Genomic DNA, 23,567 nt, shown 5'->3' with positions numbered 1-23,567 from the left:
ATTAAAAAAAAAAAACAGCCGACCAGTTGCAAAGGATAAAGTAATCTTTACCTAGGTTTCAATAGATATAAATCTATCTTCTTCAGAAGACGGCAGTATTACATTAACATGGAGTGAAGTATCCTAGTCGTTTTTACAAACATTTACATAACTCAGTTAACCCAAATAAAAGTGAACAGACACAATGTGCGAATCTGGGCGGTAGAGAATCCTCACGCATTCGTGCAGCAAACTCGCAATTCACCAAAAGTTAACGTGTTTTGTGCAATCTCACGGTTTAAAGTTTACGGCCCCTTTTTCTTCTGCGAAAAAAACTTTACAGGACACGTGTATCTGGACATGCTGGAAAATTGGCTCATGCCACAACTGGAGACCGACAGCGCCGACTTCATCTTTCAACAGGATGGTGCTCCACCGCACTTCCATCATGATGTTCGGCATTTCTTAAACAGGAGATTGGAAAACCGATGGATCGGTCATGGTGGAGATCATGATCAGCAATTCATGTCATGGCCTCCACGCTCTCCCGACCTAACCCCATGCGATTTCTTTCTGTGGAGTTATGTGAAAGATTCAGTGTTTAAACCTCCTCTACCCAGAACTGCGAGATCGCATCAACGATGCTTTCGAACTCATTGATGGGGACATGCTGCGCAGAGTGTGGGAGGAACTTGATTATCGGCTTGATGTCTGCCGAATCACTAAAGGGGCACATATCGAACATTTATGAATGCCTAAAAAAACTTTTTGAGTTTGTGTATGTGTGTGCAAAGCATTGTGAAAATATCTCAAATAATAAAGTTATTGCAGAGCTGTGAAATCGCTTCAATCATTTGTAATAACCCTGTATTTACTGACTTTTTGAAAAGTGCTTCCAGCAAGTAGAAAATTGTAAGTTCATCTAAAAAAAGGTGACAATTTCACTGTGCATTCAGAGAAAGTTGCTGAGAGTGGGAAAAGTATCTTCACAGAATAAACCCCCAAACCCCCCCTCCCCCCAATCCACCCACCCATTCCCTAGCACATAAACATAGTCTGTTTCTTTATATACAATTACAGTACATTTATCATACCAGTACACTTGTAATTGGTGCTTTAACATCTGTAACATACTTTATCTGTGTATATTATTAAACACTGGAGACCATAAATAATTTATTTTTAATCACTTCACACTTTTCAATATACATTCAGACATTAAAACAAACTGCTTTCCCCTGATCCATTACAAACAATATTTTGCAGTGATAACTGCACTGTTTATTTTAATCCAAGCCTACATAGTGACCAAATATAGACTTCATATTATCTTTCTGAAGTGGTTTTTATCAGAAGTACAATACACAGTCAGACTACTAAAAGTATCTTCTGGTTTTAGTGAATAAAGAGATCTCACTGTAAGTGGTTACTGATTTAGCTGTGTATCCGAGTGCATGATCAAAACATGTGTATCACATGAGATAATTTGAAACATGCAAAGAGGGAGAGAAATAAATATTCAAGACAGAGGAAGTATCTGAAAGACAGAAATCGGAAGATGTGATGTACACATACAAACAAATAACTAAAATTTCAGAAAAATAGTTTTACAAACGGAGCATGTCAATAACACAATGTTCCATTTCTGGCCCTTATGCTTGGCATTGATTGACAGAGTTGTTAGATGTTCTCCTGAGGAATATTGTACCAAATTTTGTCCAATTGCCACCTTTGATTGTCAAAATGTCAAGCTGATTGGAGGACCCTACCCATAATGTTCAAAACATCCTCAACTGGCGAGAAATCCGACAACATTGCTGACCAAGTCTGAGTTTGGTAAGCACAAAGACAAGCGGTAGGAACTCTCACGCTGCACGGGCAGCCATTATCTTGCTGAAATGTAAGCTCAGGATGGCTTACCTCCACATATTGCTGTGTTGTAAGTGTGCCACAGATGACAACCAAAGGAGTTCTGCTATGAAATGAAATGGCACCAAAAACTATCACTCCTAGCTGTTGGCTGTATGACAGGCGACAGTCAAATTGGTATCCCATCGCTGACCGAGACATCTGTGGACACATCATCGCTGGTCATCAGGGCTCAATTTGAAGTGGGACTCATCACTGAAGACAATTCTACTCCAGTCAATGAGATTCCAGGCCAAATGTGCTCAATATCACTGCATATGGACTCATCGGTTTACACAGGCCAAAGGTAATTGGCGCAAGGGGTGTTGCCTTTTCTGTGACTGGCCTATTAATGGTCTCTGTGGTCACTGAAGCACCAGTTGCACATTGGCTTTCCTCACAAGCCACAGACTAAGAATAATCGAATGGACTAGTGTAATGAAGACAGAGTCAAAACCAGTATGGAAACATAACTACATGGTTATTACAAATGATTGAAGCGATTTCACAGCTCTACAATAGCTTTATTATTTGAGATATTTTCACAATGCTTTGCACAGACATACAAAAACTCAAAAAGTTTTTTTAGGCATTCACAAATGTTCAATATGTGCCCCTTTAGTGATTCGGCAGACATCAAGCTGATAATCAAGTTTCTCCCATACTCGGCGCAGCATGTCCCCATCAATGAGTTTGAAAGCATCGTTGATGCGAGCTCGCAGTTCCGGCACATTTCTTGGTAGAGGAGGTTTAAACACTGAATCTTTCACATAACCCCACAGAAAGAAATCGCATGGGGTTAAGTCGGGAGAGCATGGAGGCCATGACATGAATTGCTGATCATGATCTCCACCATGACCGATCCATCGGTTTTCCAATCTCCTGTTTAAGAAATGCCGAACATCATGATGGAAGTGCGGTGGAGCACCATCCTGTTGAAAGATGAAGTCGGTGCTGTCGGTCTCCAGTTGTGGCATGAGCCAATTTTCCAGCATGTCCAGATACACGTGTCCTGTAACGTTTTTTTTCACAGAAGAAAAAGGGGCCGTAAATTTTAAACCGCGAGATTGCACAAAACACGTTAACTTTTGGTGAATTGCGAATTTGCTGCACGAATGTGTGAGGATTCTCTACCGCCCAGATTCGCACATTGTGTCTGTTCACTTCACCATTAAGAAAAAATGTTGCTTCATCACTGAAAACAAGTTTCGCACTGAACGCATCCTCTTCCATGAGCTGTTGCAACTGCGCCGAAAATTCAAAGCGTTTGACTTTGACATCGGGTGTCAGGGCTTGTAGCAATTGTAAACGGTAAGGCTTCTGCTTTAGCCTTTTCCGTAATATTTTCCAAACCGTCGGCTGTGGTACTTTTAGCTCCCTGCTTGCTTTATTGGTCTACTTCCGCGGGCTACGCGTGAAACTTGCCCACACGCATTCAACCGTTTCTTCGCTCACTGCAGGCCGACCCGTTGATTTCCCCTTACAGAGGCATCCAGAAGCTTTAAACTGCGCATACCATCGCCGAATGGAGTTAGCAGTTGGTGGATCTTTGTTGAACTTCGTCCTGAAGTGTCGTTGCACTGTTATGACTGACTGATGTGAGTGCATTTCAAGCACGACATACGTTTTCTCGGCTCCTGTCGCCATTTTGTCTCACTGCGCTCTCGAGCGCTCTGGCGGCAGAAACCTGAAGTTCGGCTTCAGCTGAACAAAACTTTATGAGTTTTTCTACATATCTGTAGTTTGTCGTGACCATATGTCAATGAATGGAGCTACAGTGAATTTATGAAATCGCTTCAATCATTTGTAATAGCCCTGTATTATGGCATTTTTTGTCTACAATAACCTTTATTAGATATGTTATAGAACCTATGATGCAATTATATTTTCTGCACACCATACATCAATGAGACAAGAGAAGGGAGAAATGCTTAGTTTTCAAACACATTTTACCAAATACATCATACAGCATATGGACTAAATGTGGACACGCAGAAAGCTTATTATCTGCTGTAATAAGGGCCATTTACTAATAAAATACAGCCATTTCCATTTCTTCACTCTTAGATTAGTCCATTAGTTATGCCTTATTATCCATACCTGTTCCTTTATTTTGTTCCACTGAAGTAGCATTTTCTTCTAATATCCTTGTTGCAGTCCAAAGATATTCTATAGAAACTTGACTATAGCCATACCTATGAAACATGAATCACATTATCATTAGGATGTAAACACATGGTAGAATTATTCTCTTACTTGAAATTGAATGAACTACATTCACTTCATGAAAGCAATGATGAATTATTTCTCATATTCCACTAACTAATCCCTTGAGACCCTCTGGCTACAATTGTGTCCATTAACTAATACTGTGTCTTAGCTGCAACAGAAGTATTTTTTCCCAATGGAAATATCAGATACAAATTTGTGAATATTTAACCTTCTAATCATGCGTAAGTGCTGCTAACTGTTGGGCATCACTATGAAAACATCAGCAAGTCAATGTAGCAGTGTGCTGCAGCTAATGACCACTAGAATACACAGGTCTGGTTCGTTCGCTATATTCCACTGTATAATTGAACACTGTAATTGTTATTTGGCACGGTAATTACTGAATGATCAATATACTACTTATTACAATAAAGAATATTTCATAATTAGTTGTTTAAGTCCATAATATGAAAGCAAGTGTACAAAATATATTTTGAAAATGGGTAAATATTTTTGTATAAATTTTGCACCTAAAATCATTAAAAAAAATCACCTAAAAATATTGCCACAAAAAAAAAGTTTTTCTTCCTCCAGAAAAAATACAGGTCTGAAAGGGCTAATGTGTAAAATGTGTGTCAAGTGCAGCAAACAATGGAAAACCCAGGATGAAACAACGATAATACCATGAAAAGAACAGATCACCACCTTCCACACGTCAGAGATGCTGAGGCGCAGACAGGCACAACAAAAAGACAGTCAAAAAAGACTTTCATGGGTAGCCCTGCCTTTGATGGGGTAGATGATGTTAGTGATTGGACTGGAGTAGGTGTTGGTAGAAGGATGTATGGGACAGGCCTTGCATCTGTGTCTATTACAGGGGTATGAGCCATGAGGTAAGAGATGGGGAGCAGCGGTTGTGTAGGGATGGACAAGTATATTGTGTAGGTTCGGTGGATGGCGGAATACCACTGTAGGAGGAGTGGGAAGGATAGTGGGCAAGACATTTCTCATTTCAGGGCACAGTGAGAGGTAATCGAAACCCTGACGGAGAATGTGATTAGTTGCTCCAGTCCTGGGTGGTACTGAGTTACAATGGGAATGCTCCTCTGTGGCCAGACTGCGGGACTTTGGGAGGTGGTGAGAGACTGGAAAGATAAGGCACGGTAGATTTGTTTTTGTACAAGGTTAGGAGGATAATTACGGTCAGTGAAGGCTTCAGTGAGACGCTCGGTGTATTCCGAGAGGGACTGCTCGTCACTGCAGATGTGATGACCATGGGTTGATAGGCTGTACGGAAGGGACTTCTTACAAGGGAACCTCCCCATCACACCCCCTCAGATTTAGTAATAAGTTGGCACAGTGGATAGGCCTTGAAAAACTGAACACAGATCAATCGAGAAAACAGGAAGAAGTTGTGTGGAACTATGAAAAAATAAGCAAAATATACAAACCGAGTAGTACATGTGCAACATAAGCAACATTAAGGATAGATTGTATTTAGGAACGCCGTGGTCCCGTGGTTAGCGTGAGCAGCTGCGGAACAAGGGGTTCTAGGTTCAAGTCCCCCTTCGAGTGAAAAGTTTAATTTTTTATTTTCAGAAAAACCGAGTTCAGGCACTCACACATAATCAACTTCGCTCTCCAAAATTCCAGGACATGTTCAGATTTGCTTGGACATAGGCAGGATTTGACGGTCTACACACGGAAAAATTTGAAACATATGTTTTGACAGAGCACAGGGGAAAGTGAGCGACTGCGAAACTGTTGGATTCATTTGTTGCAGTTTATGTGACAAACTCTTATGTTTTCATAACTTTTTTGGGAGTAATTATCACATCCGCAAGAAAACCTAAATCGGGCAACGTAGAAGAATGTTTTTACCCATTCGCCAAGTGTACAAGTTAGGTGGGTTGACAACATATTCCTGTCATGTAACGCACATGCCGTCACCAGTGTCGTATAGAATATATCAGACGTGTTTTCCTGTGGAGGAATCGGTTGAGCTATGACCTTGCGATCAAATGTTTTCGGTTCCCATTGGAGACGCACGTCGTTTCGTCTACTAATCACACGGTTTTGCGGTGCGGTCGCAAAACACAGACACTAAACTTTTTACAGTGAACAGAGACGTCAATGAACGAATGGACAGATCATAACTTTGTCAAAATAAATAAAAACTTTTCACTGGAGGCGAGACTCGAACCAGGGACCTCTCATTCCGCAGCTGCTCACGCAAACCACAGGACCACAACGACCTTGCGCCTAAACTATCCTTGATGTTGCTTATCTTGGCTTGTACTACTCAGTTTGTATATTTTGCTTATTTTTTCATAGTTCCACACAACTTCTTCCTGTTTTCTCGATTGATCTGTGTTCAGTTTTTCAAAGCCTATCCCCTGTGCCAACTTATAACTAAATCTGAGGGGGGTGCGATGGGGAGGTTCCCTTGTTAGTATAAAATGGGTGGCAGCATTCTAAGACAATACTTCTTTGGATTTAAATATTAATAATATACACGATAAAATTTTATGGGAATATTAAAAGAATTTACCAGATAAGTTGTGGAGCACTACAAAACTTGGAGTAAAGTTTAAATATTTACAATGAAATGAATTGCAGCAGTACAAGATGATCTGAAAGATGCACAGATAACACAACAACAAATGCTAGACAGAACAAATTGGTAAGCATAAAATTCATGACTGGGCAATTGGCTAGACAAAAAAACTGAGGATCTGGACAATTTGGCCTGTGAGTAAGAAAAGAACTCATTCTGGGAGAATGAAAGAAATTAGGAACAAAGAAAGGTTAAGTAGGGCACAAGTGTGAATAATAGTCATAATAAAATAATAATAATAATAATAATATACATACAAAGTCTACCATAGCCAGCCCAAATCCTGGTGGAGAATGGACGAGGATTGGGAGAATAACACATTATAGAAAAGCCTTGGTGTGCCTGGCCCACGAGATAGTATGCCATGAAGGCAATTTATCAAGGTAATGATGAAGACCTCAATGGCAGTGAAGCCAGAAATGAAGTCGAGTGGTACAGCGGAACTGGTGAAAGATGCAACCCTGCTCTTAGTGTTCACATAAAAGTTGGAAATTAAAATCCAAATGGGTCTGTTCCCATACCAGATATGTTTAGACAACATTTGTACCCAATGTTAGGGACAGCTAGAAAAGAACATTCTAAGACTAAAAATCTTAGTTTTACCTCTGGTAGAAAAGTGTCTACCCTCACTAAAAAAATAGGATAACTATGAAGTGTAAGGGGAAACGAAATATTACTCCAGGTGGGTGATCCACCACTCCTGAATGGAGTGTAGGCAGAGATTCAGATTCTGGAACGTCTGCACCATAATGCAAGGAACAGTTGGTGAACCTTTCCAATCTGAAGTTTTAGAGGCAATAAAAATTTACACGCATAAATACTAACTCCTTTTGCAAAGTTGGGAAACAAACAAATGATAAACCTTTTGAACAGTAACATCCTGCTAGCACCCATCCCAGAAACAAGATATGCTGATGACCTAACAATGGATGGCGAGAAATGTTAACTTTTTACAGGTGACCTGGCAGTTACACTTTGCAACTCAAATATCAGGATTTTAGGAATGGCCTTCGCAGTTTACAATAGTAAAATCCCAAATATTGTTGATTTGAATCCTTTAGTGAAAGAATATCTGTTTTAACATTTAAATGCAAGAATAAACATTACTAAATTTTGAAGTGTAATGAAGCCAACAAGAAGAACTGAAATAAAAAAGAAAATCTGGAAAACATGATATCAAACGATCACAAAACCCACATAATAATCATGTTGGGAGACTTCAGTGCCAATCCTGGTAGGGAGCAATCACTGATAGAAGTTTTTGGAAGCTATCTAGCTCAAAAGAGAACTCAAGATTAGCAGACATATGCAAGTTACACTGAAGAGCCAAAGAAACTGGTATACCTGCCTAACATCATGTGGCATGGACTCTACTAATGTCTGAAGTAGTGCTGGATCTGGATACTATGAATCCTACAGGGCTATCCATAAATCCATAAGAGAATGAGGTGGTTCAAAAATGGCTCTGAGCACTATGGGACTCAACTGCTGTGGTCATAAGTCCCCTAGAACTTAGAACTACTTAAACCTAACTAACCTAAGGACATCACACACATCCATGTCCGAGGCAGGATTCGAACCTGCGACCGTAGCGGTCGTGCGGTTCCAGACTGTAGCGCCTTTAACCGCTCGGCCACTCCGGCCGGCGGTATGAGGTGGTGGAGATCTCTTCTGTACAGCACGTTGCTATATGTCCCAGATATGTTCAAATAATGGTCATGTCTGGAGAGTTTGGTGGCCGGTGGAAGTGCTCCTGGAGCCACTCTGTGGTGATTCTGGACGTTTGGAGTGTTGCACTGTCCTTCTGGAATTGCCCCAGTCCATTGGAATGCACAATGAACATGAATGGATGCAGGTGATCAGACAGGATGCTTACTTACCTGTCATAGTTGTATCTAGACGTAGCAGGGGTCCCATATCACTCCAACTGCACACATCCCACACCATTACAGAGGCTCCACCAGTGTGAACAGTTCCCTTGCTGACATGCAGGGTACATAGATTCATGGGGTTGTCTCCATACCAGTACATGTCCATCAAATCGACACAATTTAGAATGAGACTCGTCCGACCAGATAACATGTTTACAGTCACCAACAGTTCAATGTTGATGTCGACAGGCGCAGGTGAGGTGTAAAGCTTTGTGTCATGCAGTAGTAAAAGGTACACGAGTCGGCCTTTGGCTTCCATACCCCATATCGATGATGTTTCATTGAATGCTTCACATACTGACACTTGTTGATGACCCAGCATTGAAATCTTCAGCAATTTGCCAAAGAGTTGCACGTCTGTCATGTTGAACAATTCCCTTCAGTCATTGTTGGTCTGGGTCCTTACAGCTTCTTTTTCCAGCCGCAGCAATGTGGGAGATTTGATGGTTTACCAGATTCCTGATATTCACGGTACACTCATGAAATGGTCGTACGGGAAAATCCCCACTTCATCGCTGCCTCGGAGATGCTGTGTCCCATTGCTCTTTTGCCGACTATAACACCACATTCAAACTCACTTAAATCTTGATAACCTGCAATTTTAGCAGCAGTAACTGATCTAAAAACTGCACCTGACACTTGTCGTCTTACATAGGCATTGCCAAACACAGTGCCATATTCTGCCTGTTTACATAACTCCGTATTTGAATATGTGTGCCTATACTAGTTTCTTTGGCGCTTCAGGGTATTTGATCTTAACATCACGACAACACTCTTCAATAAACTACATAGAAAGTAAAAAACATAGCTGTCACTGAATCCCAACTTGCGAGAGTTTCACAGTTATACTTATCAAGAAATCAAGAACATTTACAGTATAGAGAGGAATGGAAATTAAGTCAGATCACTCCAACTGAGATCCACACGAGATTTATTCCAAAACATATTTATAACTCAAGCTGGTATGACTAAGAGAATTAATAATGAAACTTGAAGAAAAGGGAATGTAATTTTCAAGAGAGGCTGAAGGAAATGAGTAATGATGTCAATGACTGTGTGGAAATAATCAAACATATTCCATTTGAAACAGCTCCAGGCAACAAGCTACGAAAGCACAGATAGTGGAATAACAGATAAGAAGCACTTAGACAAAAAAAAAAAAAAAAAAATGAAAGCTTGGACAATAGGTATATAAGAAAACAGGTAGACATTTGAAAATCTATCAGTTTGATAGGAAGAAAGCAGATAAAATTATTAGGATATACAGGAGATGCTTTGAAAGAAGCAACTTGAATCTATCAACAAGCACTTCAAAAAGTATAACACAAGAGAAAGAAGTAAGAAAAGTATTTGGCCTTTGCAAATGATCTTGTAGTAATACAGAATACAAAGAAAAGATTAGAACTTCTCACAGAGACAACTGAAAAGCCAAATCTGCAAATATCTTTTGGAAGGACATAATACATGACCCATGAAAGTACCTCACCAAGAATTTTCAAAACCACGTCCAGTAACGTCAAAGAAAACAGACAACTTTAAATATCTGGATTAAAATATAAACATAAAAAGTGAAAACAATGCATTTACAATCAGAAGTCTAAAAATTAAATGGGCGACATGAAAGTGAGAAAAAATTGATGTAAAAAATGTTTTTCTAAAGATGATATTCTAAAGGCATTATAATAAAATTGCAAAATTAGAAGTCTCCTTTGAGTCAGAAGCACTACTTTTATCTGAATGCAAAATGGCGCTGATTTAAAGAACTGTGGAATACCTAAGCCAGGATGGCTGAATCAGGTAAATTTTGTGACGCAGTCTCTGAAAAACCTTTTCATATTTTTGAAACAGTTACTGTCTGTTAATATTAATATGGATTAAATTGTGGTATCTGCTGAGGTCCCCTATTAGTCTTTGGAATCTTTATACTCAGAGTTTCAGGATATCTTTGCAGAAAGCATTCAACCTTGAATCGGTTAGATCATTCTAGAGTTTTTTTTGCTAGGCAGATTCCCCTGGCCCTCCACTCCCAAATGAAGATGGAGCTGGACTGGCTTGCCTCCCTTGGGGTTGTGGTTCCCATTTCATCTAGTGAATGTGCCACACTCCTTGTCATAGTTAAGAAACTCTCTTGTAAATTGCAGTCTTGTGGCGAGTTCACAGTCCGTGGTCACCACATACTCACTGCCACGTCCTGATAAACTGTTCACATGCATAGAAAGGACAATTCTTCTCTATCTGAAGCATATCACCAAATTAACCTTGGATGATGAGTCCAATGCTATCATGGTCTTTAACACACCATTTGGCTCTTATCAATACCAACTGTTGATTTTTGGGGTGGCACTGCACCCACAATTTTCCAATGCTATTTGAAACAGGTCATGTCCAACATTCCACACTGCTTCAACTACCTGGATGACATCATTGTTACAGGACACACTATGAGAAACCACCTGCACAACCTCCTGGCTAACTTTCAAAAACCATGGGCTGTGCATCTGCATTGCAATCTGCAGAAGTCCAAAATTTTTCCACCCATCTGTTGAGTATCTGGGCCATGTCTTCTCAAGGCATGGTGTCTGACTCATGTAGAGTCTTTTCAGGGCCATTACAGACCTCCTGTGTCCCTCATCATTGTGTGAACAGTTTAGATAAAATTGCATATTTCCACCGGTTCATTCTCGGGGCATCCACCACCATCTCCTTCTAGGCAATGGTGCTGCTTTTGTTTGGTCTCCAGACTGCGATCAGGCCTTCATCATACTGAAGGAACACTTCTGGTCACCTCCATGTCTAGCTAACTTTGACCCCAACAAACCACTGGCTTTGGCTATGGACACCTCGCAGCACTGCAAGGGGGTGGTCCATGAGACCTCCGATGGCTTGGAGCAGCCACTGACATTTGCATCCAAAACTCTCAATCCAGTACAGGTCCTGTACTTTCAGATTGACAAGGAGGTCCTGGTCACTGTGCATGTTGCCACCACACATCACATTTTCTTGTATGGCACCAAGTTCAAACACATTACAGATCACAAGCCCTTAATTTCATCATTTAGTCCATCTGCCCGGGTTCCCAATAAGGCAGCCCACAAGTTGCACCAGTGGGCCTTGTTCTTCTCCAAATACAGTTATGACATTCATTTTCACCAACACGGATGCCTTATACCGGCTGCCAGTTGGACCAGACCCCCAGTTCAATTGGGAGGAGCTCATGTGTGTGCATTTGGATGTCTCCTCCTACCAAGCAGTATATAGTTTTCCAATCACTAGTACCCAAGTCGCATGGCAACAGCAGCCAACCCCATCCTTAGGCACTTAGTCTATCTCATCCAACAGAGTTGCTCTTCTTGTCGTCTGGGATGCTTGTCCAATTCGCTTCATAACTACCTTGTCTTGCACCATTGTCCCTCAGTTTTGTATGGTGTCCTCGTCTCCACAGATGATCCAGCTCCCCAGGTGGTCATTCCCAAGAGTTTGCAGCAGGAGGTTTTACAGATGTTACATGAGGGGTACTGAGGTGCTTCCCACACCAAAGCCTTGGCTCACAGACATATGTACTTGCCTGGCATTGACAGGGAGCTTGGAAAACTTGGTTGCTGCATGTCCCCAGTGTGCTAGTCAACAGGTGGCTCCCAGGTCATCGTTCTCTTCATATCATCCAGCAAGCCAGCCCCGGGAACACATCTATATTGATTTTCCAGGTCTGTTTCTGAATTTGTCCTGGTTGATTGTCATTGATGCACTTTTGCATTTTCCATAGGTGGTGTGGTGCCCCTTGGCTGCTACTGAGGTCACTATTCAAGGTCTCTCTGAAAAAAATTCTGTGGAAGGTCTTCCAGTTACCCTTGTTTCTGACAATGAACCCTACTTTCTGTCTCAGACATTTCTTGACTTCTGTGTGTGGTATTGCATTTGCCGTGTCCACTCTGCTTACAATCTTAATGAGGAGGCTGAGCGCATGGTTTGCACCTTAAAGAACCCTGATGAGGAAATATCTGTGACACTTCCCTGTGGAATACGTATTAAATTTCTATCTGATGGCCTACTGGAAGACTCCTATTGGTTCCCGTGGCACAGAAGAGTTAGGCACAGGTGCCAGCTGAGGATGCTGCTCTATCTCCTCTGTCCTGGATTTTGCCTGCCATCACATTCTGGTGTACCAGATTTTACTCCAGTGATGTGTCTGGGCATGTGATTTTGGCTGGCATCCCCTCTGGATACTGGTAGTCATCGTGTGCCAGAAAAGATATCGAGTCTAGAACCTCCAGAAAGAGGTCTGGTTGGCCGAGTGTCATCATCGATGTCAGCTCTGTATCTGAGTGAGTGCAGGCACACCCGCCTGTGACACCACCTTCGTCAGTACCCCAGTTGCTGGATGCTGCCTACCTGCTGTCAGGGTTCCAATCTCCTCTTCTACCTGCAGCAGCACCTCCTCCCAAAGAGCCTATGCCTCTGCAGCCTGCAGCAGCAACTCCAGTGGCACTCTAGCCAGGGTGGATACCCCTCACTTGTTCACTGTCACAGGAGCAGCCTGAGGCAATGCCGTCTCTATCTTCCATGCCACTGCCAGACATCACCATGGCTTGCTCATCGCCGGTTGTGTCATCTTGTGCTCTGACAGGGAGCTGTGGGGGCTCTCCTCACAGCTGTCACTTTTTCCTGTATCTCCAGGTCTCTGGCAACCAGGGGCTGCTCGCTCCTCTTGTCTCCGGGGCATCGGTGGATGTGGACGGTGTCTCCACATTGCAGCTGTCCACAACTCCCCATGAGAATCAACAATGCTCCGCTCCACGAAGGGGGAGGGATGTAGTCACCCACATAGATCCACGCCTGGGATTCGTGCATGCACTCATAAGTTGTGCCACAGAAGTCAGCAGATAAAGCTAGAAGTTCGACAACTTAAGTATGTGCACACAGTGTCTCATCTGCATGCTCTAACAGTTAGAGGAGAGTATCAGTGATCGTAAGGATGTGATACCATCAATGATTACGGGTGTTATTCTTTTGAATTTAAGAGAAGTCAAAACTTAGCTGAGAAACAAAAGCTGAATGAAGTGAAAATCAATGTAAGAAGATTAATAAGAGAAGTTCTCAACAACTTTGGAAGTAAAATTTTACCAGACAATGTGACTAGAAACCCGAAGAGATTTCTCTGGTACCCCAGTCCAACAATTTGGACAGCTCGCCAGAAGGCATGGACGTAGACAACAGCCACTATGCAGTGCCCCTATAATCTGGGACCACGCTGTGTGTGGGCCACACTTGCCACACCAGTCTATTGGCACTCACAGGGGCCCTGTAAAGCCAGCAGTCAGTTGTGGTCCAACTGTGCTGTTGTATTGCATTTCGTACCCATCGTTGTTTGGTTTCTGATCTTGCTGCGCCTACCGTAGGCTCTCAATTTTGTTCACTCTTCGGTCTTTCCATTCTGCTGTATCTGCCCATAGATGTTGTTGTTATCTTCACTATTGTCTATAGCTGTTGCCTTTCTGTCATTTTAGGTGACTTGCTGTCGATACCCTTGGCCAGTCAGCCTGCATCTCCTGGCCGTGTCGGATTCCGACTGCTAGAGTTTTGGTCTTACATAAAATCAATAAGCAGTTTGAAATCATCTATTCAGTCACTCAGCAACCAAACGACACTGAAACAGAAGATGACAGAGAGAAGGCTGAAACCCTGAATTAGGTCTTTCAAAATTGTTTCACCGCAGATGGCTGTACTAGTGGACCCCCCCACCCCCCCTCTTTCCAATCACTGCATGAATACCATACTGGCAGATAAGATAAGTGATCACAGAATAGAAAAGCACTACTACTGTAGTCAAAAATCATATGGTTGGTTGGTTGGTTAATTTGGGGGAGGGGACCAAACAGTGAGGTCAGGGAAGGACGGGGGAGGAAATTTGTCGTGTCCTTTCAAAGGAACCATCCCAGCATTTGCCTGAAGTGATTTACAGAAATCATGGAAAACCTAAATCAGGATGGCCAGATGTTCATTTGACCCACCAGTCCAGTTTGCTAACCACTGCATCACCTCAGTCAGTGAAGGCATATGGACCATATGAGATATCTGTAAGATTCTACAAAGATTATGGGAAAGAATTTGCTCCCCTTCTGGCAGCAGTTTACCACATGTTCTTAAAGCAACAAAGGGTACCTAGGAACTTGAAAAAAAATATAGGTCATTCCAGTTTTCAAGAAGGGCACAGGGCAGATACACGTAATTCAAAGTCCATACAGCTGACATGCTGTACTGTCATGAAACTTGTTTTATGCTCACGTATTGTGAAGTTTTTATGCAAAACTCAGCTCGCATTCTTCCTCCATGAGACCCTTAGTACTGTAGTCATCAGCACTCACATTGATACCATGTTGCTATACTTCAGGAAGGCATTTAACTCTGCCCCAAACTGCTGTTCAGCGTAAAAGATAAAAGCTTATCGCGTGTCAGAACAGATTTGCAACTGGATCCAAGATTTCCTTGTAGATGGAACTTAGCACATCGCTCTTAATGAAATAATATTGACCAATGTACAGGTAATTTCAGGAGTATCACAAGGAAGTGTGATGGGCCTTTACTGTCCACAATGTATATAAATGATCTAGGATAGAGCATAAGGCGCTCTATAAGGCAGTTTGCAGATGATGTAGTTATCTATAAAAAGGAATCAATGCCAGAATACAGTACAGATTTGCAGAATGACCTGCTACAATTGATGAACTATGCAGGCTATGGCAGTTGTCCTGAACGTAAATAAATGTAAAACATAGCACACGCAGTGATGTAAAAAGAAAATAGCAACACCAAAAAATAATTAATGTACAGTAATCAAATAGGGGCAATGCAGGAGTAGGTTTAATAATGAATAAATAATGAATAAAAATGTAGGAGCACAGGTAAGCTACTACAAACAGCATAGTGAATGCATTATTGTAGCCAAGATAGACACAAAGCCCATGACTACCACAGTAGTACAAGTTTATTTGCCAACTAGCTCCACTGACGATGAAGAGATTGAAGAAATGTATGATGAGATAAAGGAAATTATTCAGATAGTGAAGGAAGACGAAAATTTAATGGTCATGGAGACCTGGAATTTGATTGAAGGAAAAGGAGGAGAAGGAAAAGTAGTAGGTGAATATGGAAAGGGGGTAATGAATGAAAGAGGAAGCTGCCTGGTAGAATTTTGTGTAGAGCGTAACACTTGGTTCAAGAATCATGAAAGAAGGTTGTATACGTGGAAGAGGCTAGGAGACACTGGAAGGTTTCAGATAGGTTATATAATGGTAAGACAGAGATTCAGGAACCAGGTTTTAAATTGTAAGACATTTCCAGGGGCAGATGTGGATTCTGAGCAAAATCTACTGGTTATGAACTGCAGATTAAAACTGAAAAATGGGGGAATTTAAGGAGATGGGAGCTGGATAACTGAAAAAACCAGAGGTTGTAGAGAGTTTCAGAGAGAGGGAATGACTGACATGAATGGGGGAAAGAAATACAGTAGAAGAAGAATGGGCAGCTCTGAGAGATGAAATAGTGAAGGTAGCAGAGGATCAAGTAGGTAAAAAGATGAGGGCTATTAGAAATCCTTGGGTAATGGAAGAGAAATTGAATTTAACTGATGAAAGGAGAAAATACAAAAATGCAGCAAATGGAGCAGGCAAAAAGGAATATGAAAGTCTCAAAAACGAGATCAACAGGAAGTGCAAAATGGCTAAGCAGGGATGGCTAGAGACAAATGTAAGGATATAAAGACATGCATCACTAGGGGTTGCCTACAGAAAATTAAAGACACCTTTGGAGAAAAGAGAACCACTTGTATGAATATCAAAAGCTCAAATGGAAAGCTAGTTCTAAAAAAAGAAAAGAAAGCAGAAGGTGGGAGTATATAAAGGATCCATACAAGGGCGATGTACTTGAGGGCAATATTATGGAAATAGATGAGGACATAGATGAAGATGAAATAGAAGATATGATACTGCATGAAGAGTTTGACAGAACACTGACAGACAGACCTAAGCGGAAACAAGGCCCCAGGAGTAGACAACATTCCATTAGAACTATTGACTGCCTTGGGAGTGCCAGCCCTGACAAAACTCTACCATCTGCTGAGCAAGATGTATGAGACAGGCGAAATACCCTCAGAATTCATGAAGAATATAATAATTCCAATCCCAAACAGAGCAGGTGTTGACAGGTGTGAAAACTACCAGACTATCAGTTTAATAAATCACAGCTGCAAAATACTAACACAAATTCTTTACAGACAAATGGAAAAAACTGATAGAAGCTGACCTCAGGGAAGATCAGTTTGGATTCCATAGAAATGTTGGAACACGTGAGGCAATACTGACCCTACAACTTATCTTAGAAAATAGATTAATGAAAGGCAAACCTACGTTTCTAGCATTTGTAGACTCAGAGAAAGCTTTTGACAATGTTGACTGGGATACTCTCTTTCAAATTCTGAAGGTGGCAGGGATAATATACAGGGAGCAAAAGGCTATTTACAATTTGTACAGAAACCAGATGGCAGTTATAAGGGTCGACAGGCATGAAAGGGAAGCAGTGGTTGGGAAGGGAGTGAGACAGGGTTGTAGCCTATCCCCAATGTTATTCAACCTGTATATTGAGCAAGCAGTAAAGGTAACGAAAGAAAAATTTGGAGTAGGAATTACAATCCACGGAGATGAAATTAAAACTTTGAGGTTCGCCGATGACATTGTAATTCCGTCAGGGACGGCAAAGGACCTGGAAGAGCAGCTGAATGGAATGGACAGTGTCTTGAAAGGAGGATATACAAAAGCAAAACGAGGATAATGGAATGTAGTCGAATTAAGTCGGGTGATGCTGAGGGAATTAGATTAGGAAATGAGACACTTGAAGTAGTAAAGGAGTTTTGCTATTTGAGGAGCAAAATAACTGATGATGGTCAAAGTAGAGAGGATATAAGATATAGACTGGCAATGGCAAAGAAAGCGTTTCTGAAGAAGAGAAATTTGTTAACATCAAGTATAAATTTAAGTGTCTTAAGTCTTTTCTGAAAGTAATTGTATGGAGTGTAGCCATGTATGGACGTGAAACATGGACAATAAATAGTTTGGACAAGAATAGAATAGAAGCTTTCGAAATGTGGTGCTACAAAAGAATGCTGGAGAAGAGATGGATAAATCACGTAACTAATGAGGACGTACTGAGTAGAATTGGGGAGAAGAGGAATTTGTGGCACAAGTTGACTAGAAGAAGGGATCGGTTGGTAGGACATGTTCTGACGCATCAAGGGATCACCAATTTAGTACTGGAGGCCAGCGTGAAGGGTAAAAATCATAGAGGGAGACCAAGAGATAAATACACTAAGCAGATTCAGAAGGATTTAGGTTGCAGTAAGTACTTCTAGATGAAGAAGCTTGCTCATGATAGAGTAGCATGGAGAGCTGCATCAAACCAGTCTCTGGACTGAAGGCCACAACAACTACAATGTAATTTTGGGAATACATTTACCTGGGTAACATATTTACATGATTAACATTGCAAAACAAGGGTTTATGTAAGCGCAAGGTAAGCCACTGCAAAGATGAAATGCTGGTACATTAATAACGTGTGTAACCACCAGAATGTTGAATGCAATCATGCAAATGTGCATACATTGTGTTTTCCAGGTGCAGGATGTCAGTTTATGGGATGGAGTTCCAAGCTTGTTGCACGTCAATACAGGGACGATTAATGCTGTCTGTGGATGACACTGGAGTTGTCATCCAACAATGTCCCATATGTGCTTGATTGGAGACCGATCTGGTGATCAAGAAAGCAAGGGAACATGTCGACACTCTGCAGAGCATTCTGGGTTACAACATTGGTATGCGAGCATGTGTTCTCCTATTGGAAAACACCACCTGCAATGCTGCTCATGAATGACCCTAACCAACACACAACTATCACTGGCACTGGGGCAGAACCAACTTGCATCAGAAAACACAACAGACACCCATCCTGCCCTCAAATGAGCTCTCAATAGACAAGAATGAAGTAACAAATGGTGGTGGTTTGGGGTTAATGGAATGCACGCTATAGGGGATCTGGGTTGGGTCTATCCTTGAAGTAATCAAATTTCTTGTAGCCCTATTACATGACCTTTTTCAAACTCAGTGAGGTGTTGACAATGGCATCTTTGTCACCTTAAAGGTATTCTTGACTAAAATCAACTCACCATGTCCAATCTTAACTCTAACTAATGCTTGTGACCTGTACAGCACGTATTTAAAGAAAACCTGATTTGCATCCTCATAATGGCACTACTAGTAATGCTCTTATGTGACTGGTGCAAAATTTGAATGGACATCATCTTTCAGATGTAGAAACATGCCTACCAACTTTTGCTCTTGTTGCACAACTTCTTTTTTGTGTTACGTGTCTTTCTTCCCACCTCCGACTAATTGCTGGAAACAGTATCTACCATAAAGTATCTAGAAGTAACTATCCAGAGTGACCACAAGTGGAACAGCCACGTAACGCAAATAGCAGAAAAACAGATGCCACACTGAGAGCCAAAGGAAGAATCTTAAGGACATGTAACTCAACCACGAAGGAAGTGGCTTACAAAGCACTTGCTACATCAATTCTTGAACACTGTTCATCAATCCGGAACCATTACCAGGTAGGAGAGAAGAACCTATGAAGAGTAGTGTGTTCCATCACGAGGTCTTTTAGTCAGCATAACGTCATCACAGAGATTTTCAGTAAACTCCAGTGGCAGATACTGCAAGAGAGGCATTATTCATCACAGAGAGGTTTACTACAGAAATTCTCAAAATGTACGTTACATGAAGAGTCTAACAACACATTACTTCCTCCCACATATGTCTTGTGAAACAACCACAATGAGAAAATTGCAGATATTAAAGCTAACAGAGAGGTTTACTGACAATCATTCTTCCACGTGGAATTCATGAATGAAACAGGGAAGGGAAAATCAGTCAGTGATACCAGAAGTACCCTCCCCCACATTCCTTCAAGTGCCTTGTGGAGTGTAGATGTAGAGGTTATCGCTTTTTACACTGGGCTGTTACATACTGACATTGTGCCCTTATTATGGGGGGGTAAATAAAGTGAATTAACAGTCAATTAACTTGTACATTTATTCTGATCAGACAGGAAATAAATTAATACACTGATGAGCCAACACATTATGACCATTCGCTTAATAGCTTGTTTGTCCATCTTGGAATGAGATACATCTATGACTCTGTGTATCAGGGATCTGACAGTTTGTTGGTAGGTTTGTGGAGGTGTTGACATTAGATGTCTATGCACAGGTCATGTATTCAGCGTAAATAATGGGCTGCTGATTTGTGTACATGGTGATGGCACCTGATAGCAACCCAGGTGGGTTCCACAGGATTTACATCACGCTAATTTGGTCACCAAGACATCAAGGTCAGTTGATATAATGTTCCTCAGACCATTGTAGCATGGTTCTGGCTCCAAGACACAAGCAATTATACTGCTGAAAGATGACATCGCCATCAGAGAAGGCATCAAGCAAGAAGGAATGCAGGTATTTTGCATCTATCTGCATGTTTTCGATTACCACCACAGGTCCCATTCAAGCGCTGGATAATGTCTCCCACAACATAATACTGCACCCACCAGTCTGTGTCCATGGCATGCTGCATGTTTCAAGCTACCGTTCATGGCATTTGTGGAGATGACCAGTGACCTAGTGTAGCAAAAATGTGATTCACCCAAAGAGCCGACACATTTCCACTGATCCAAAGTCGAATCCCAATGGTGCTGTGCACATCGCAATCATAATTAGTAATGTCATTGGGTCAACGTGTGAACACATGGGGGTAGTCTGCTGCAGAGCTCCATGTTCAATAGTGTATGATGAACAATTTGCTCCGAAACACTTGTGCATGCAGCTGCATTGTGCTCTTTCAGCAGATCAGCCTTATCCTACTTTACAGAACAGACAAGTCTCCAAACCCTATGTTCTGTGAAGACTCATAGATGTCCAACCATTTAGCATCTAGTGGTAATTTCACTATCCTTCTACCTCTTTTCGTATATACTCACGAGAGTAGCATGCTATTTTCAAGTAACTCATTCACTGGCCCTCTGTCAAAGTCACTCATCTCAGTCAATTTCACTCATCTCAGTCGATTTCACCATTTGCAGCCCATATCTTCACTAGGGTGATCCCCGTCCATGTCTGCCCCTCGCTTACATACTTTCTGCTACCGCACACCAGATAGCATCCAACGTCGGAGTGGCATTGGTCATAATGTTTTTGGCTCAGGGTGTACATGAGTACTTGAAATGTATGTACTGAAAGGAAGAAGAAGGAAGAAGCAATACTTCACAAAATCTGCTCATTACTGAAATCTGATAAGTGTGTTTCAAAATCAATGTAAAATTTGTTACTCATACAACACAATACACTACCAGTTTTCAAGATAATAAAATACTTGAAACTTCCTTACTTACAATGTTTGTCTCTTCACCCTTTTCCCCCTTTTGAAATTTAGAAAGAAACATTATTCACCTGTGCCGATTGTTCAACCTCTCCATATTGCCCCGGTTGAAAACATGATCAAGCTTCAAACACGGACCAATCAAATGATGATCCTGAAGTCTCCAGCAAAGCAATTCATGGATGGCTTTTAACTTCTGATAAAAGCTGCAAGAAAAATCAATACCACACTATAAACAATTGGTCATAGCAAAGACTAACATTCGACTCAAGGTTGGGGATACACAGGCTTGCTACAAAATTACTGACAGTTAGTTCAATGAAACAAAACATACGAGTTTTATTAACTTTACATATCTCAGAGATTCCATTTGTTGCGAAAAAGTAATTACTTGTAGTATTACAATAGTAAGCAGTGATAGTCTAGGATATTCAAGAACTTTTGCTCAGCTCAAACGTTTCTTTGAGGACCAAAGAGTGGCTTATTTGCCCGAGAACCCTCTATTATATACACTGGGGAATAAATCACAGTAGCTAAGAACCGCTCCCTCTCGTATGTCTAAAAAGTCATTACTGTTAGTGGTTTTAAACTGTAATATATGTCATCTTTAAAACATAATTACATCATATGACTCCCATAACCACACAGCTGATGACCACACAGCTGATGGGATTAGTGACCTCATTTATATTGCACACACATATAATAAGCTCAAGTTAAACAAACATATGCTAGTGATACAATTAGTGAAGGGTGCAATGATTATACTCAGTTGGACATACTGCATACCTGAGTTGAATGCACAGTTTGGAAAAAATAACAGAAAAAAGTGTAATTAAAGACAGATCATAAGAGTATTCAACAAAAATTTAAAAATATTCTAGTTTTGGGTCAAGTATTGCATTTTCAATATTGAATTTCGCATGTTTCCTAAAATGTCCATACCCATTTTTGGAAACTGTTTATCCTTAAATATAATTAATTGTGGTACCTGCAGGCCGCCAATAAATCTTTAATCACTTCAGCCATCAGCTCATCCTCATAAAATATATAAAATTTACAGACTAAAAGAACTAGGAAGTACTTCTCTGTTACAAGCATTACTGAAACATAGCACGAAAAGTTTTCTTATAAAAGCCAATACAGGTGTACACAGAATGTCTGAACTTCTCCTCAGTTGATGCCGGTATTGTGCCATGAAGAAGTTCAAGATCAGATGTCGCGTTAGATAATAAAGTCATGTTACCAGCTGCTGGTGTGCAAAACTTACGGATGAAAGTAACTTTTGCGTGATGTGTCACTGCCATAGCTCGATTAAACTTGGATCATACACAGAAAAAAACTGCTATAGCATAGTGCAGTAGGTAACTACAAAAAATATCCAATGAGACAAACAGTAATGACACTTTTATTCAAAGACAATAATTACAATGAAGTCACCATGATTTATAATGGTCCCCTGGACATCACAAAAGGAGACACATGGTTCTCAATTGGGTGTCTGATTATCACTGATAGTAATGCCTGCTCTGCAACATGCTGGTTGGAGTTCTTGTGGTAGGTTGTTCCAATCCTCCACCAGTGCAGTTGACAACTGCTGGGTGGTAGTTGGTAGAAATGGAAGTGCTGCAATATCTCTCCCCAATGCATCCACATGTGCTTGATGGGATTTGAGTCAGGGGAATGGGTAGCCCAGTCCATTTGCCAAAAATCCTCTCATTTCAAGAACTCTTCCACCTGCACTGTTTGATAAGGCCACACATGGTCACACATAGAAATGAAGTCAGGGCTGAATGCAGCACAGTGTCAAAATGATGTTGAGCACTTAGTGTACTGTGTTCAGAGATTTGGAGGTCAGTACACCTATGCAATGTTATGTCTCTCCACACCATGACACCTGGACCAACAAAACAATCCTGTCTGACAATGCTGGACGTACTGTCATACTGCAAGAGATGGGAACAAGTAATGCACCTAGGAACACTATTGAACATGACTGTTTCTGTGTTCCATGTGTCATGATATGGGGAGGCAAAGTACTGCATGGGAGTACTGACCTCCGACACAATGCAGCAACTCTGCATGCATCAATGACCATTTAGCAGTTGTCAGCCTCTATGGTGGAGGAATAAAACACCCTACCACAAGAACTCCTTATCAACTCTGTGGCCGGCTAGGGAGCACATTGCAGAATGTGCATTGCCGTGGCAATCACAAACTCTACTGACAACAATGTCTCATCTTTTGTAATGTCCAGGTGACCACCATACATTGCAGTAACTTAGGGTAATTACTGCATTTGAATAGAAGTGCATTTCTCTTTGTCTCATCTTACAGTTACATTCTGTATTATACTGTAGCAGTTTTTTCTATGTGTAGTCTAAGTTTCACTGAGCTATGTGATATGGCAGTTACTTTCATCCTTAAGTATCGTACTCCAGTGTA

General features: G+C 41.2%; 1 protein-coding gene across 1 annotated transcript in view; it reads right to left on the bottom strand.

Annotated features, from left to right (window-relative positions):
- LOC126229606 (huntingtin-like) overlaps positions 1 to 23,567 on the bottom strand; it is a 549,560-nt gene that overhangs the window by 84,794 nt on the left and 441,199 nt on the right. The window contains exons 42-43 of the mRNA XM_049942347.1: positions 21,194 to 21,328; positions 3,988 to 4,082 (exon numbers count right to left, since the gene is read on the bottom strand). Of these exons, the coding sequence (XP_049798304.1) occupies positions 3,988 to 4,082; positions 21,194 to 21,328 (230 nt within the window). The remainder of the gene's footprint in view (positions 1 to 3,987; positions 4,083 to 21,193; positions 21,329 to 23,567) is intronic.

This window comes from Schistocerca nitens, unplaced genomic scaffold (genome assembly GCF_023898315.1).
Source record: "Schistocerca nitens isolate TAMUIC-IGC-003100 unplaced genomic scaffold, iqSchNite1.1 HiC_scaffold_376, whole genome shotgun sequence".
Lineage (NCBI taxonomy): Eukaryota > Metazoa > Arthropoda > Insecta > Orthoptera > Acrididae > Schistocerca > Schistocerca nitens.
This window is presented reverse-complemented; position numbering and strand designations above follow the sequence as displayed.